The sequence below is a fragment of the Xiphophorus couchianus genome, chromosome 9 (assembly GCF_001444195.1).
Source record: "Xiphophorus couchianus chromosome 9, X_couchianus-1.0, whole genome shotgun sequence".
Classification (NCBI taxonomy): domain Eukaryota; kingdom Metazoa; phylum Chordata; class Actinopteri; order Cyprinodontiformes; family Poeciliidae; genus Xiphophorus; species Xiphophorus couchianus.
Genome location: NC_040236.1, coordinates 13,233,024 through 13,250,773, shown reverse-complemented (window position 1 = coordinate 13,250,773; position 17,750 = coordinate 13,233,024). Strand labels below are relative to the sequence as shown.

At 38.7% G+C, this 17,750-nt stretch overlaps 1 protein-coding gene across 1 annotated transcript in view; it reads right to left on the bottom strand.

The window, feature by feature from the left end:
• Positions 1-17,750, bottom strand: part of faf1 (Fas (TNFRSF6) associated factor 1) — a 71,563-nt gene that overhangs the window by 40,632 nt on the left and 13,181 nt on the right. Inside the window, exons 7-8 of the mRNA XM_028028110.1 lie at positions 12,989-13,094; positions 5,497-5,583 (exon numbers count right to left, since the gene is read on the bottom strand). Of these exons, the coding sequence (XP_027883911.1) occupies positions 5,497-5,583; positions 12,989-13,094 (193 nt within the window). The remainder of the gene's footprint in view (positions 1-5,496; positions 5,584-12,988; positions 13,095-17,750) is intronic.

Genomic DNA, 17,750 nt, shown 5'->3' with positions numbered 1-17,750 from the left:
TATTAGAGGCTTTGAAAATGTCAAAGTCCAAACCTCCAACTTGGAAGGTAAAACTCTCCATTTTTCTAATCTGTATGGTCCATGCTAATTTGCAACCTCTGCATTTTGTTAATTATAGCCACGATATAAACTTTATCTTACAAAAAAGTATATCGAAATTTTACAATCATTTCATAAGAAGAGCAAGAAAAGTCTTTTATTCCAGCTTTATTATTTTAGGAAACGTTATTCTAGGCACAGAATGAATAAACCGAGAAAAATCTGTTGGATCAACAGGATGTTTAAAAGCAGCCAGTTTCAAACACCTACCTCCTAAAGTGAAGATACAGTGAAGCAACTGAGGAGTTATACTAAACTTTTTTTTTTCTTTAGAAGGAAAAAACAATTCAGTCAGAGGGGCTTCTTCAGCTCTGAATGTCACCTGAAGAAAGGCAGGTGGTGGAGTGCCTGCGCTTAATGCTGAGCCCTGTTGCTCTGGAAACCAACAGGCCCTCCTCAATAAACCCTTGGTTCCACACACGCCTATCAGGTTGAGAAGGATTCCTTTAATGCCAGCTGGGAAACGGAGAGAGGCTCTGCCCTACAAGGCCAGGCACCTCAGAGGCTCCTCGGCATTAATACATTAGCAAACACCATGAAACACTGCCTAAATGTCAGCAATTACAGGCCGGGAGGAACGGAGGGTGTTGGTGGTGGAAAGGGGGCATGGACGGATGAGGCAATGCAATAAGGATGTCCCACTGGCTGTCAATCACTACAACAGGTGTGAAGGAGGCGCTGCCAATCAAAGCAGCTCCAATGAGATGAGGCGCGGCTGGAAACAGACCAAGCTTGCTCAAATCATCCCCAACAGCAGAGGACGTTACCGTCCCATTGGCCTCGCAAATCAGCTGTTGCACAGACCTCTTGTCATCCTCAGCACTGTTCAGCACAGCTTTGCCAAAGCCTCAAGAATCAAGAGGAATTTGAAGGCAGAGCAACATTGTGGTATTTGCAAATAATGCCAGAGTATTTGTTTTAATCTACTTGGAGTAAAATGAACTTCATCAAGTTTTAACTATTGCAAAGTCCAAAATACTTGCATCTGAGTGGGAACTTTTTCCCAGAACTATTCAAGACCGCTGTGATGCAGTAAACCCAAGGAAAATGAAAACAAATGCTAAAGTAAACATTCACACAAAGACAGCATGCGTCTTCTCGTGATCCTCTATTTGGCTGCTCTGGAAAACATTATAAACTGTCTTCTAGCAAATCTAGAGAGCAGACAACATTGGAACGGAAATTAAATAGCTACAGGAAGATTTTAGAAATTCATTAAGAGCTACAAAGCTAAAAATCAAAAGCTTTGAGTGTACTTTAAGTCAAAGACCTAGAGATGGCAAAACAGCTCTAAATATTTCAAAAATTGGGATGGATTTGTAGAAAAACAGTAGAACACATTAAAGCTACAACGTCTCCCAGATCTGCTCCAAATGAGCATCACTTGAACGTAGCCACACCAGTCACGTCCAACACCCCATACAACTGGAGTAAAGTCTATAAACCAATGTTTTGTTCGCTGCCAACTGAGCGTTATGCATCCTGATCCAGTTTCAATCCTTCATCAGGGCCTGAAAAACTCCAACCGCAATAAACAATGAAACAGATTTAGCGGACAGTGTCAGAAGGGATGATGCAACACATAACTACCAGTCTCACTGAAAGACGAGAGTTTCTACAAGCCTCTTTTCTTTCACACACAATCTGTGACTTCATTAAACTAAAACCACACCAACTTAAGAACTTTCTCAGGAACCATGAATAAGTAGTAGAACAATGCAAAGAAAGTAAAAAAAATAACCTATAAAAAACACTTAAAACCACAAAACATTCTTGCCTTATCTTGTCAGTGCTATTGTATAGGGTTATAGTTGCGCTATTTGTGTTGAGCGTGCAGTAAGACTGATGTGAGCGCATATTTCTTGATACAGTTTATGTAAATCAATCACACCGCAAGTCAGTCATAGATGGTCTTTTAGAGTATTTCTTGCAATACTGCATTTGTTTGAATAAGCAACAACCAATTATAACCAGCAAATGAAAATAATGGACCAGGCAGCAGTCGTTACTAAACAAAGAAAACTTAATACAACAAATACTTGATTATTACACCCTATGAATATTTATCTAAGCATACAAATATAACTCACTATATATTATTTAGTCAGTTACAGAAACTAAAAGTTTCACAACAATGTACAAAACAGTTTAGCCATCAGAGCTTTAAAATCAATTCAGGAGTAGAAGGAGTGAAAAGAGAAAGAGACTCTTAGTGTCTTTTTAAAAAATCAAAATCTGTTAAAGGAATATAATTGTATGTCATTAGAGAGAAACTCTTTATTGTAAGAAAAGTTCTTGTTATGAAGAAATCTCGATTCTCATATAGAACAACAAAGTTCCTCGTGTAGTACCAAGATAGTCTTTTTTTTTCTTAGCTCTGACAGACAAACGCTTCAATAATAATGCTTTGCTTCATTGAATAATTTCTCACAGAAACACATGATGGACATTAGGTTAAATAGTGTTCGTCAAAGTTACTCAAGATAATCCTAACAACTTGAACTCCATCTAATTTGAAATACATCGACTCTGAATCCCAACTATTGTTGCAGACCCTACATGGAGTAGTGATGGACTGATGTACAATATTCACCATTAGAATCAATAACCAGTGGTATATTTGGAATACCTCATATGCAGAAAGCTTTGAAAAGGTACAGCAATGTAAAAACTATAGAAATATTACCTACTTGATGGAAAATCAACATAAAGTGACAACCAAATCAACTTTAATCAGGAGAATGTGGGTCTAAAAGTAATCTAGGGGCTGTAGCTGCCATGTTTATTGGTCCAAACCCCGAGAGATGAGACTGGGCTAATGAGCTAGACACTAACATTGGCTCTCCATCCACCCGCTAGGCCAGCCAAGCCCCGGGCTTTCTCTGTTAATACCTTCAGATGTTTCAATAAGAGGGCTATGGCTAGTGCAGAGGCCATTATTACATTTCTGTCTCTCTCTTCGCTGTGCTTTTTTAATATCTTCTCATACAAAAAAAAACAGACTCTGCAGTTATGCATTAGCCAAGGACCAGGCCTTTGTTGGCACAGAGAGCTCAAATTTATTCATAATCTTTGGCCAATAAATCTACAGCTATGAGCTAAAGTCCCAGCAAAAACTAAAAGAAATTGGTCAAATAATATATGATTTCCAAATAAATCTTAGTGTGAAATTGGGAGTAAAAGGGATTTTTTTTCTAGTTGTTGGTGAATAAGCAACAAGTAATTGGAAATTAATAGCTTTAAAACGTTTTTGCATGAAAACATACATGGTTTTGTTTTGTGTCTTAAATTCTTTTAGATTAACAGAGGAAAAGAAAATATTCAGATAATGATAATGGTCAAAACTTTCAACTTTAAGTTGAAATAATAGGTTTCATTTTGTTGCACAAAATACATTTTCTTATGTTTATCAATTTGAAGAGAAAGTAAAAGAAACTGCACATAACTCTACATTTGAAGGCTTCCATGGCAAAGATATGTACAAATCCTTTAGATTAATCAGCTTCCTTGTTGTAGCAAATATCAGTTACATTTCTCTGATTGGGAGTTTTGAAATTTATTTTTCCTCCCTCTGCCAACCTCCTCAATGTGTGCGGTGGCAAGATAAATGTGTGTATTTGTTAAGTTCACCAACCTTTGTGCTTTTTAAATTATTGCTCTAGCTGTAGATAAAGGCAACTTTACATCAGGAGCAATTTTCTTGCTGATTTATGGCTATCGACACATTTTCACCAAATAGCATGTTCTCTTGTCTTGGCCATTATGATGAAGGTTTATGGAAGAATGGGAATGTCTGTGACATTTTATTTAATATCCGGAGAAGAGTCATGGATTATTAACTTTTTGCTAATCAGCCTTTACTGTCGCAGCATATTTTGCTTGGTGCTTGATGGATTTACAATTGGCTTCTCATAGCTTTGATAGACAAAAAAGCAGCAAACAATTTTCTGTAAAGTAAAAGGGTGGATATGCTTTTATTCTCAGTCCATGTGTGCACCATAAAAGGTATTTGCTTTTACTGTTAATGCTCAAAGCTTAACAAAAAAGTCAGGTGCAGTTATTGTTCTCCTCTGAGCGTTAGAAATATGAACAATGGGTACCAGGTATAAATAGCTTGTATTCAACAAAAACACTGGATACACTGAAACAGCTTGTTCTTATTAATCACAATGTGAACTGATATTACAGTCTGTTTTTATGGCATAGGTCACATGTGTCAAAGTATGAATTTAAAAGACGGCAAAGTCAACAACAATACTCCAAACCAAACAGCAGCCACGCATAACTAAAGGGAAAATGCTAGCCGGGGGTTAACCCAAGAATGTGTGTCCAACAGCTTGTCAATGTGGCATGATAAACCATCCCAAACAATTAGCATGGGAACACATACGCTGTCAAAGAGGGGGTGAGACAAAAGGGGTCAGAGGTTCCTCAACATGCTGTATGGGTCTGACCTCTGATCAGCTTGACACTGCGCAGAGTGAATGGCTGGGAAGAGCAACCGTGGGACGGAGAGGTCAGCGGGACTCAATGATGTGAGCTTTAATGTCCACAGATAGGGGACAGGGGACAGGAATGGTCTTTGACATCTTAATTAGCTTCAACATCTTACTCTAAAAAGGCTTGACATAGCAATGTACGACTACACACCAATCAAAACTTTGAGCCGAGATTAGAAATATCAATTAAAACCACATTGTTAGATCCGACTAATAAAAAATAGGAGGAATAGGTGTGGGATGATTACTGAAATATTCAAGGGTTTGAAAATGTTCCTATGTTTTAAATTCCTTATAGACAAGGACCAGAGAAAGTGCTGCAATAGAAAGAGGTCAAGTCAGGTTATCTCGTACTCTATAGAGCAAAGTTGCAGATGTTTGATCTATTTTTGATTACATTGATACAATACATGTATCAAAATACTGATTTATTTTTTACTTTTCTCATATTTTGTGTGCTTGACATTAATTCACAAGCAACAAAAAATATTAACCAATTAGATCATCTCATACATTTTGATTTTAATCCAGACGTTGATCATACGGTTTGAATATTGTAGCGATCTATGCCTGATAACAATATTAAAGTAGATGAAAAGGTGGTTGAGTGTTGAACTCTTTGTGCAGGATATATTTCAGAGACGGGCTCTCAGAATATCAGAGACTCCTCACACACTCTGCATAAACTTTTTGAACAGTCACCATCAGGCACAAAGTAAAAATCACAGTATTGCAGTTGTTTTGTTTTTATTTAAAAATACTTCACACAAATCCGTTAAATAATCCCAGGGAAACACAGTCACATTTCTTTGTAAACTGCTTATTAAAAAACAAAATTATACTGAACTGAATTGATAAATCTCATTTATTAATTACTGTTTCCATGTGTGGCTCTTACAGAATCATCGGACGCCGACGCAGGCCATCCCTCCCACTGCTGATGCCTGACTGGGATGTTGGTCAAGTCTGAAATGTTCCTCTTGACCTAGAAAGAAAAATAAAATAAAATTAGAACAATATGAACAATGGAAAACTCACACCGTCAATGACTCAGGGCTTCAGGTTATGTTGTGAATATTTCGTCACTGCAATATTCATATTGTAAAGGACTGCTTGGAGTGGAATAATCGTTGGCTAATTTATTCAAAGTGTTCTAAGTGCACATTTTACATGTTAATGTAATCTTTAGCCTGTTGGGCTAAATCTGCAATCTTACCGCTGCAGATGTTCACACCAAACACAAATGATGGTCCCCAAAACGCTAAAGGTCAAAGGGTGATGGAAGCACAGATAAGATAATAAGCAAATGTCGCAATTGTTATCGTCACCTCAATATTTACAAATATGATCATAATCATATTTCTAATATCATGCACCCTAGACAAGTTAAATTGAAAATGATTAATAACTTCAAACAAGGAGCTTTATTACCAAAGGTATAAAAAGTAATCAATGTTAAGATTTGTGCTCCATTTACTGAGATGTCAGAGAACATGCCTGAGGGTAGCCAGTTGTTTCTGGCTGAATGAAGCCCATTCCCACCCTGCTGTTGCACACTGCTGATCAGATGGTCTAGAGAAGGCTCCTACACTTTTCCCTTACTTACAGAACAGACAAATTTAGTTATTTGGAAACATTTCTGGTTGTGAGTTAATATAATTGTGTGGAAAACTAAACAACATGTTTTTTTAATTAACTTTTCCCTTCAGCTCCAAAGTGGGGGAAGTCTGCATCAGTCTGCTCTAGTTGCAGTGAGTCAGCAGGGAACAAAAGTCAGCATGAGAGATGAACAGACAGAGAACAGTTTTTAAGGTGGATCTGGTTGGATTTGGGTAATGTGAACAAATTACCAGCCCAATCACATGTTGTTGTTAGCCAATGAAAAGAGATGCTGGGATATGGCAACAAATGCCAACCAACTTTTAAAACAAATGCAGCAACAAGTGGACTTTTGTAATCAGTTAACTTAAAAGTACCCTTGATGACCTTTCAGTCAAAAAAACAAACAGATAATGAGCTTTATTGAATTCACATTAAAAAATTAACACTTAAGTCCCTTTTTATAGACAAAGCAAAATTTCAGCCTTCACCAATTTTTAGTGCCTCAAACAAAACATCTGAACAGAATCTAACAAAGGCCATCACTTCTTCAAAGTGCAAATGCAGTTCGATCATCCTGAAACATCTTAAAGATTACAATTCAATCGATATTTTCATTTTGTCTTGATGTAATTGGATCACTAATCATTTAATTAAGGTGTTGAAATGGATCAATGTGCTGTTCTATTCCTGTGTTCATTCTATATTTTAGATCAAATATATGAATTTATTTTAGCAGACATATATCACAACACTTTTACAATTTGAATAACCAATATGTTGGGTTATTTTTGCAGCGGTAGCAAATAAATCATGCTCTCTACACCAAAGCCAAAAACAAAGTCCAGTTTGATACTCGGCCCCGAGACATTTGCTGCATGTTTTCCCTTTTTCTCTCTGCTATTCTTCCTGTTCAGCTACTAATGAATAAGGAACTCTAGTGTCATAAAATAAAAATATATAAAAAGAAAATCATGTTAATTTAGTTGGGGGTTTTTTATCTTTGATTAAATACTATAATACACTGTACTTGAGTTATTACTTCTGAACATTTCCATACCTGTAAAGTCTCTGGGTCTATGCCTTTTTATCTGTTTTAACATATACATATATATGAATAATTTTCACTGGAAAGTGTGGCTATAATTGTTTCCTGAAGATAAATAAACAAATAGGGTTCAGATTTTATTACTAATCTGCCATTCAAAGGTTAAATAGAAAAATTAGAGGGGAGGCAGAGAGCAGAGAAGGATAAGACAAGACAAAAAAAAATAGAGCCAGTGTTGTCAGCATTCCTCAGATGCCTCAGCTAATTCCCAGCAACAACAGCCACACACTCTGAAATGAACAGTATTTCTCTTCTCCCATTCATGTGCAGACCCTGTATCAGCATCACTTAATAACATTCCTTGGTTTTAAACAGTTAGCAGCCAGCAGCGGCTCTCTAACCAAGAGCCGTGTTAAACCCTCTGGTGGGTTGTTGGTTTAAAGCCCTCACGCCAGCCCGAATGTGCGCCAGTCAAAGCAGATCAAAGCCCCAAGTTAGCGCCTGAGCTCTGATGATGGTGGGTGCTGGTGAGTTTATTCGGGAGGATCCTGACATTCGGGCCCTGCAGGGCAGGACGCCGACGCTGAAAAAACTACCTATTGTAGAGGAAAGATCCCACCATACATGGAGCAAATCCTGTTTTTGTTACGTGTACCGAAGATAGAGAAGTCCTTCTATGAACTTTGGGCTGCAGCTCATGGAGGTGGAAGTTTAAAGACTGCTACAAACACGAAAGCAAATTTAGGCTGTAAAGGAAAGAATCTGCAAAACAATGTATTAATTTCGGGGACAAACATTGTTCTTATTACAAATTACGTCCATGTAATCACACCTGGATATGAATATCTTTTTGTCGAGATGAGTAAATATTTTATCTGAGTTATCAATCCCTTTGAGAAAATATATTATATTTGTGCTGAACCTGACAGCGTGAAGCAATTTACAGTACAAACAAGGAGAGACAATTTAAAAGAACAATGATAAATGAGTGGCACTTTGCTTCTCTCTTGTAAGTCCCACATCACTCCGCTCCGAGTCCATCCTTATGAAGAGACATCCTGGCCAAGATAGCAGGCTGGGGTCAAAGCGGGTGGCCAGTGTTATTACAGAGTGTAATATCTATGTTTGACCAGCCAGACTACAGGGATTTGACTGACCGGCTGGCCGGCCGATGAATGGCGGGGGGGAAAGGGAGGAAAAGGAGAGGCATAAACACTAGTAATGAAGAAGCTGCAGTCAGAGGTTAAAGCAGCATCAGAGAAACAACAAACTGACGCCCACCACAAAGAGAGCGAAGGTGAGAGGTGGCGGCGGAGTGGAGCGGAGACAGACAGCAAAAGACACCTGGTGGAGGACAATCTAATCCCAGCACTGAAAGAAAACACAGCGAAACAGCCGGCCTGCCCACCTGAAACCACACAGCGAGGATATGTGCCGTCCTCTCCTGACACGTGCAAAAATACGGTGCAATTATGAGAGTTTTTCGAGACCATATGACAACAAAATGTTATTTAAGAAAAAGGAATTTGGAACAAAATAACGCAACAGCAGACAGACATCTTTTCTGAAATACTGCAGGTAAACTGCATTTTTTTTTGTTACAAACACCATAAATGAAGCAATACTGTCTAATGCTGCCCCCTGTCTACCAAGAGCGACAAGTCAAACTGACTTTTTAAAAGCCTAAAAAGTCTATGGTGGTATTTTAAATGCAGATTTATAACGCTGTGGAAATACATACTGAGACAAATTTTACATTTTTGTTTCTTCCACTTCAACGTTTTTAGAGCACGTTCCAACATGAAGAGATTCAATATGGTTCATGAAATTGAAAAAATAAAAAATATAAAAATACACACATTTTACATGTAAATAAACTTGATAAGAATATGAAATCAAAAGGAAAGAGGACAATCAGAGAAAATAAAGCCTGAAAATAAAAATCATAAAAATGTGGAACAAATATTTCTAACTGCATTCTATAAAATGTTCAAGAAAACTGTTTGTGATTATTTACGCAATCTGAAAAGGCAATCTGTAAAGCAAATTGAACACAATTGGTGTTTAAACAGAATTCTAAAAAATTATTGTTTCAATAAATAATTATATTTTCTATCAAATTGCAACTAAAATATTTTGTCCATTTGCTGAAAACAAAAAATGAATGAATTATTAAAAAAGGTAGTGTTTTCAGATCCACAACAAACAAATCATGTTGATATAATTTAAAAGTCAAAGTATTAATTCAATTAGAAAGAGTTCAGTTCCTGACTTCCACAGCTATCATCAGAATGCAGTCTTTCAGGTAATTAGTCCCTTTACAAGTAAAATGTTGAGCATTTCTGCAGGAATTCAGCAGGTAATGAAATGAAATGGCCGTCATAAATGTCTGCATAGATGCATAGTGGCCTGTATTTATTTCAGAGCCGTATGTATGTCCGAGTTCTCCAACATAAAGGAGACTCAGATCTGGCCAATACACCCAACGCCAAAATTAACGATCCGATCATTGTAAATGCCAATTGCCTATAATCCCTTGCTGGAAGCAAATCAAAGAGAAGGAAAGGTTTCCATTAAACAGTCACAAGCTCTTTCTCTCAGTCTCTCTTGTTCTTTATCTTCATCCCATCTCAGCACCAGATGCCTTTCTTTCATTTTGCTTCCCATCCAGCCTTGCTTTTCTCAGTCTCGTAGCCCCTGTCTGCGTTTGGTCCCCTATGTCTCTCAGCTGCAGCGTAAGGGATGGGGCCTCAGGGGGAGAATGGGGGAAGAATCCCCAGTACAACTGGTCTGGTCACGGACAAACTGGGACCCAGCAGCCATCCCTATTCTACCCGGTACTCCCCTGGCAAACATTTGCTCTGCAGCTTAGCCCAGAAGCTAGCCAGCAACATAGCCCACCCCACCCCAAACTCTTGTCTGGTTATGCCAATCAAGAACCAACACAAACTTTGGTTTAAAGGATGGAAAAGAGGGAGAAAAAAAAGGGTTGAGGGGAGCCGCTGGGGGAGGCGTAAAGAAAGAAGAAATAGAAAGCGGAGGGATAAGGGAAGATTGTTGGGATTCTATGGCCAAAATAAATAAAAGGAGAAGATAAGAGTCTTTCTTTACTGATATGCACAGACAGGACTGAAGATCTTAAGCTAAAAAAATAAGAAACTAGTAATGGGAAAAAAATCCTATGGCAAAGCCAGAGGTGAGGAAAAACAGACTCAGACAGGCTGAAAATGTTACAATCTTTTTTAATGGAAGCGAAAAGAAATAACTTTAGCTCTAGAACATAGTTCCATGTACCTACTTTTCTTGTTTATCAGTCAGAACTTTCTCTTATCCATTATCTTTATCATAAAAAAGTCAGACAAAGCAGCTTCAACCTTGTTGAACATGATCCTACATGAGGTGAATATTTTTCCACATCTTGCGGGCAGCAGCATTTTTAGAGACGATGCGTACGCTGCCTGTACATCTCATGTGTGCAGGTTAAAGTTCTAGGTCTCATTTTCTCAGCAGGGGACTTTCAGATGTCTAAAGACAAACATGTGTAAGGAAAAGACCATGACATGGAGGCCTGTTTAAGCCCACATTGTCCCTTCTCTGTCCCCTCTTGCCTCTTACGGCACCCCCCACCAAGCTAACACTCCTCGGTCTCTTTTCTGTGACCGCAGCTCCCACTCCCACACCACAGGGGCCCCTCCCCTGTGTTTGTAATCCCAGCAGAAACACTTAAGGTTCACAGTGGGTGCTCATCAAAACCATCTGCCTTAGAGGAGAGTGAAAGTACAAAAAAAAAAAGTAAAAGATGATGAAATGGGGAGAAAATTGTAGAGCGTGAAGGACGTCCAGGGAGGCAGGCGGCCTCCAGTTAAGAAGCTAGTCAAACTAATTTAATCAATTAGCACCATTACAGGCTCCGCTAGAAGCCTGATTATTAATCATGTGTTCTTCCGCTCTATGGAGGGTCCATGAATTAACCACAGTGGCTGCACAGAGCAAAACAGATGAATGGTCGACTTTTGCTTTGAGGTTAAATAATTAGTTTGGATGTAAAACATGACAACCAGAGAGAACACCTGATTCCTAATTATATTACTAAAGACACAGAAGCAGCTGATACTAACCAGAGAAAGAACATATCAGGCGATGGGAATTAGCCAATTTCCAGCTTGACAGTTCCGAAGTGATCATACAACAACCCTCAAAGTGGAAGTTATAACTAAGTGAAGCAGTGCTTAAGTTATTGATATTCAGTGCTGATTAGGTTGTTTCAGAATGAAGTCAGAAACAAAAAACATGTAAGTAGATATATTAAAAGAAACAGCATTTTCTATAGCCTGGTACACACAGTGTTATTCCAATGATTTTGGGAGTTAAACATCAAACTGTGCAACAGGAGATGTAAAATGTGTGATTTGTTGCTGAAGCAGACTCACATCAGAGACAGAATCTCAACGAGAGGGAAGCAAAGTAACAGGTAATCTTTGCTTTTTATTAGACTCAGACTGTAAAAAGAGGGAGAGAGGAGGAAAAGAAGACAACTGTGGGAGGTTTCTTAACTTAGAAAAAGCGGATAATAATCAGATATCTGCTAGAGCAGCAGTCATGTTGCATGACTATCCCACACCGCTTGATATTTTTCGCAGGTCAATCAATCAATTTAATCCAAAACAAAAAATAATCAAACATTTTGAACCAAGCTTTCATTCGGAGACCCAGAAAATAAAAACACTGAACACTGAACTGAAAGCAGCAAAGGTTCGGCTTTTGAGTTTCAACCTCTCATTGTACACACCAACATATTTCAGTGCATGCACACAGAGACAGAAGCTTTGATAATGCTTTCTGTACAACTTGCTAGAATAAGATGCTGGACACACTTTGAAACTTAAACTTTGTTTGGTAAAATCTGCATCAGCAGGTCAGCTTTTTACATATAACAGAAAATCTTCGAACTCTGATTGGTGCATCTCTAAGAAAAAAAAAAAGAGATGAATTTCTTAATTTAGTGTTGCAGAGTGATGATTCCACCTGGTTTTACTTTGTGAAGTGCATTTACAAAAACGAGACGGCAGAGTATGTGTCATTAATTATGAATAACGTCTACTCAGGTCTCCCTTTTGCAGATGAGGTGAGACCAGGGCAGTAATGTATGTATGTGCAGGCAAGACGGTTTCAGCTCACAAACACTGACACACAAATACACACTCATCTGCATAGGCACATGGACCCACATGTTTCATAACCTTTAAACTACTTTCAATGCAGATAGAACAAGCTGTGCCTTCACACAGGGTCCAGGATTAATATTTCATAAGCAGCCAAATCTACTGTTTAGTTTCAGATGAAGAAAATGAACGGACTCTTCGAGTGCTCCCGCATGCCTTGATCAAACAATGTTCAGTCATTTAAACTGCCTCTGCCTCAGCAGTCTGCAGGGTTGGAGGAAGAAGGGAAAAAGACGCAGTGTATACTGGGAGCAGGAGGAAAGAGGGGGCTGTACCAGACCACAGCTGTGAGAGTAATTATGTGCTCCGAAATGTGATCATTTGTGATGAATAATGAATCGATGGCGGAGATAGACTAGCAATGTTTGGCAAATAGAAGGAAAGCCATGTTATGGGGAAATGAGAATCAGGTGCAATAATATTATGGAGGTGAGAACCTGCGGGTGCGTTACAGAGAACTTCTGTATGAGTCTGTGAGGGTGCTTCACGGTCGGTGCTTGCATGCTGTTGTGGCGTCTTACCTCTTGTATAGTTTTGGAGCCGGGAAAATTGAGGCTGTAGTCCCTCTGAGCCTCACGGTGGCTGATGACCAGCAGGAAGTTCTGATTTAGCGAATCTTGAAGTGCACTGAATGACAAGAAAAACAAAAAGCTGTCAAAAAAAACTGTTAAGCTAATTAAACCAAAGGAGGCAACACATAATAATGACATACAACAAAAAAAGACAGATGCAAGAAAAACAAACATTATCTCTGAGACAAAGATTAGGCAAGCTGAAACTTGTCGAGCAAGAGTGACCTGATGGCCCCCAGCAAAGTGGGTGCCTCCTCAAGGGGCCCGTCAGCCATTTTACTGGTCTTGTTTTAACAAGTCTGGCCGGAGCGCTGTTCAGCACAGCAGGCTCTCGCAACATGACCACCTGCACGGTAACAGCATGGAGCCCATCAACCTGTATTACCGCCAACAAACCCAGGAGAGCCTTCAGCCATTCATCTCCAAAACCCCATGATCCCTCTGTAGTAGACTTGAATGTAACACAAACTACAGTAGCTTACCATCTTTTAATGATGTGCTTAGGTGGGGCACCAACAACTATCATGCAGGTTAAATTATTGAAATGTATGCATTATTGCTCATTTGATGCTTTCTTCTTACATATATTAAATCTGCTTACACAGCCATGCAAAAGCGTTTTCACCCCTTTAACATTTTCACATGCAACCTCAAATATTGAATTTTAGTGGAATTTATTTTGTCATAGGAGAACTCAAAGCAGTCAGTAAAATAAACAAAAAATACATGGTTTTACTTTTTTTATTATTTGGATTTTTTCAATCCCTATGAGTGCATATTGAGCGGTACATTGCCTCTATTGGTCTCTACTACCTTTACACTTCTAGTAGAAGCTGCTCAAGTTCACTTATATTGGACAGAAGGCGTGTGTGAACATCTCTTCTCATGTTTTGCCACAGATAATCAATTGAATCTGGACTTTCACTGGGCCATTTAAACACATGAATACATTTGATCTAAAGCATTCCACTGTAGTTTTGATTGTATGTTTGACCACAACAGATTTTTGTCCATAATTGTTTGTTATTTAGCTCCATTTATGTTACCTTCACCGCCAACCGGCGACCTTCTGCCTAACGAAGAAAAGCATCATGCGAATTAAAGTGGGAATGGTTTGTTCAAAGCGATGCGTAATGTTAGTTTGGCATGTAGTCCAAATAGCTCAATTTTGGCCTCACCTGGCCAGGGCATCTTCTCCCCTGTGCCACCTGTGTTTTTGTGGAAAACTGCAAAGAGGATTTTATAATGATTTTTTAAAATAACTTTCACTAAAAATATTTAAAAAACACCTAACCTTTCTTTCACGCGACATTTACACTCTCCTTTTGTTGGCCCATCACATAAAATCCCAACAAAAGGCATTGAAGTCTGTGTTAGAAAAATTTAAACATACTTGGTAGATAAAGTACTACTGGATATGTCTCAACTTGTGAGCCATCACTTTTAGAACACTTGATGGATCCAGTAGAACTGGAGTGAATAAGTTTTTTTTAATGCTTAAAAACCTTTATCGTGCCCAATAAAGGTGACCAATAAACTTCAAAATAAAAACTTTTGAAGCTTTTATTTTAAAAAAAACTTCAAAATAACATCTGCAAAATATCAAACATTTCTAAGTTGCTTATTATAAATGAAAACATTTGATCTTCTACTAATAAAATGTAACGGCAAAATATTGCAGCTTTTGTTTCGACCAATAGAAATACTGAATATAGCCAGCAGAGAGTGTTTATAGGTAATCTCTGTGGTGATGTGTTCTTTCTGGACCGGCACCAATAACTCGCCAAGTAACTTGCGGCAATGTCTGAGAAACAGAGCAAAAAAAGCGAAGATGGAGGGGATTCAACTTTTGGAGGCTTCATTTACAACAAGCTGCGAGGTTAAGTAGCGTTTTGAGCAAATGCTGGGTCTGTGAGGGTGAATAGCAATGGGAGGCTTAAAGGCCGAAACAGGCATTTAATCAGGGCTCAGAAACCAAGGAAAGGAGGAAGACTTTAGAGAAAGAGGAGGATGAGGGAATTAATATGTAGCGCACACATTAATTATGCAATCACACCCTTAATCTGTGCAGATCTGGACGAGCTTATGTTAACAGAAGCTCAAATTTACTGTAATGACAGCATATTTACATTGACTAAAACTACGAAATCAATATGTAAATGTAATGTTTGTTGTAGCTAACTGGAGAAGATTGGAAAAGTGGGAAGTGGGAAGGATGGATGCATATGTAATGGGGCTGAGCAGAAGGATGAAGGATGGGTGTGTATGTGTGCTTGCAAAAGAAGGAGAGAGAGAGAGAGAATGAGGAGAAATAGAAGGGGTAGGGACACATAAATAAGGATCTAGCTAATATCATGATTATGTTTGGACACGGTCCCGAGCTGCTGCTGGCAGGCAGCTAAACTCCTAAATAGGCAGAGATAGATGGTAAACTGAGAGGAAGTGTTACTCTGTCCTTCCGAGCAAAGAAGGAACATCTTATCAGTCATTTGTGGCAGGCTGACAAAACATTTGGTGCATTTGTGGGTAGAGTTCTGTTCAAGATTTACTTTTTTTGTTATGTTCTATACAACAAATATAGTCACTTCAAACATCAAATGCATTCTGCAGGAAATATAAAAAAATCTGTCATACATAATGAGTCATTTTTTTGTAATTTGCCATCTGTTTAAAGAAGTCTGCTGCATAAATAAATATATATATATGAACCAGACAAGCGTGCTTCAAGTAAAGATGAGCTGAGATGTTCACCACAGTCGACTGATTTCCACAATGATCAGCCCTGACCGGTGTCCAGCTGGGCTACAAACTCAAAGGTCTGACGTTTTTTTTTCAATCAGTGAGTTTAAGCATTTCAAAACGCAACATTCTTAAATGTTGCCAGATCTCACTGACTTGACTATTAACAACTTCGACCCAAAGGAGTTCAAAAGTTGTTCTGAGAGATTATTCAGCAGTTTGCTATTTTAAGTATTAGAGGGGTCTCTAAAAAATAAAGTTAGATGAAACAGCATTTCTTATGACATGTCAAGACAGGTTTATGATTCTTTCAGGCTGCAATGGAGAGCAAAACTCAGCAGATAACAGGACGACAGAACATTTTACGTCAAATTATTTTTATTTTTTTTGCTCAAACGTATTTACCTCAGTCTGTCAATGAAAATGCAAGATTTGGAAATGCTGGCGGACTTTTGGAAATGTGAGTGTTAAGATAAGGGTCCAAATGATTTAGCTATTGAATACACCAGGACAGTTTTACTAGAGATGCAAATATAAAATCCTAAAGATAGTTTAAAAATTAAACTATAATCCTTTTATATTTTAAATAGTCTTGTTTTACAGTGACTGTTCTCTCTCACACACAGTGTGAAATCTCCTTTTCTCCAATGCAACCAACAGCCACTCACGACAGAAACGCTATAAGTAAATATTTTGAATACTCTTCTTATGTCCTCTTAAATCAATGAATCAGAATGATCTACAGTCAGTATCAGAAGTTTAACGTTCTACGAAAATCGTAAACCTGGCACAGATAAATTGTGGTCGATGCATCTGTAGTTTGGGGCGTTTTCTCCCTGAAGCAGGCCCCCAAAGAAGTCCAGGGTTGAAATACGGATGTCTTTGTGTTTGCCTCTGCCAACAGAGGTCTTTTTCTCACTCAACACACATAGTCGGTGGCATCTAGGTCAGCCTGCAACATCTCTGGAGGCTCTTGACGTGGGCATTAGGGTGAGGGAGGGAAATGTCATTTAACTTTATGGACAGCAAAAAGGCAGCGTTGTGCAGGGGAGAAGAGCATGCTAAACAGATTGGTTTCATTCTGAGGTAAGCCCGTCGTCTCAGCTGCGGCTCCCACTGGCACAGAGCAGACTCCAGACCTTATTAAAGAAGTATTGCCAGACACAGAGATGCACACGCATGCACACAATGTGACATGTGACTGAAAAACACTAGCACACACTATGCACTGAGAGATTGTACTACGCATGATCTCTCTTAAATTTTCATAAATATGCTGGCAACATGTGCTTTTACTTCTCAGATTGCTTAAAAACACACTGAGAATGCAAGCTAGCCTGTCATACCTTCACAGAGGGCATCAAGAAGTACACATGATGTCTTCTTACCTCCGCCACATTTTACATCCACAACAAAGCAGAAAAATTTGAAACCACTCAGGCTCTGCTCTGTTTTGGTCTGCCATTTTGTCCGAAAATGACATAAGACGCTAATTGTTGAATCCTTTCCATCAAGCTTCATAAGCGCTCTCCCTCTATAGCTCTATGTTTCTGCATCTAGATCGCTCTCACAGAGCTGAGTGAACAAGAAGCTAAGACAAATTTTAAAAAAGAAACAAAAAAACACAAACATAAAACCTAATGAGTCCTTCTGCGATTTTAAACTTCTGTGCGAGTTCAAATTAAAATAACCTTTCATTGGCAAACATGCCTGCTGGGAGCTGGAGCGAAGAATAAACAAGAAAGGAAACAGGCTCCTTTGAAATATTCATCAGGCCTTCATCATTAATGCAGGAGATTAGCTCCTCCTCAACACTCTCTTGTATTCACAGAGAGTCATTGACATGGCCGTCCTCAGACCCCGGGCTTTCACACTGCACTGCTAACTGCACATCACATCGCTAACTAAATAACTACCTGAGGAGGATTGGTGCTCAAAGGAAAATCTCCCAAAGCCTCTAGATTTATTTCTA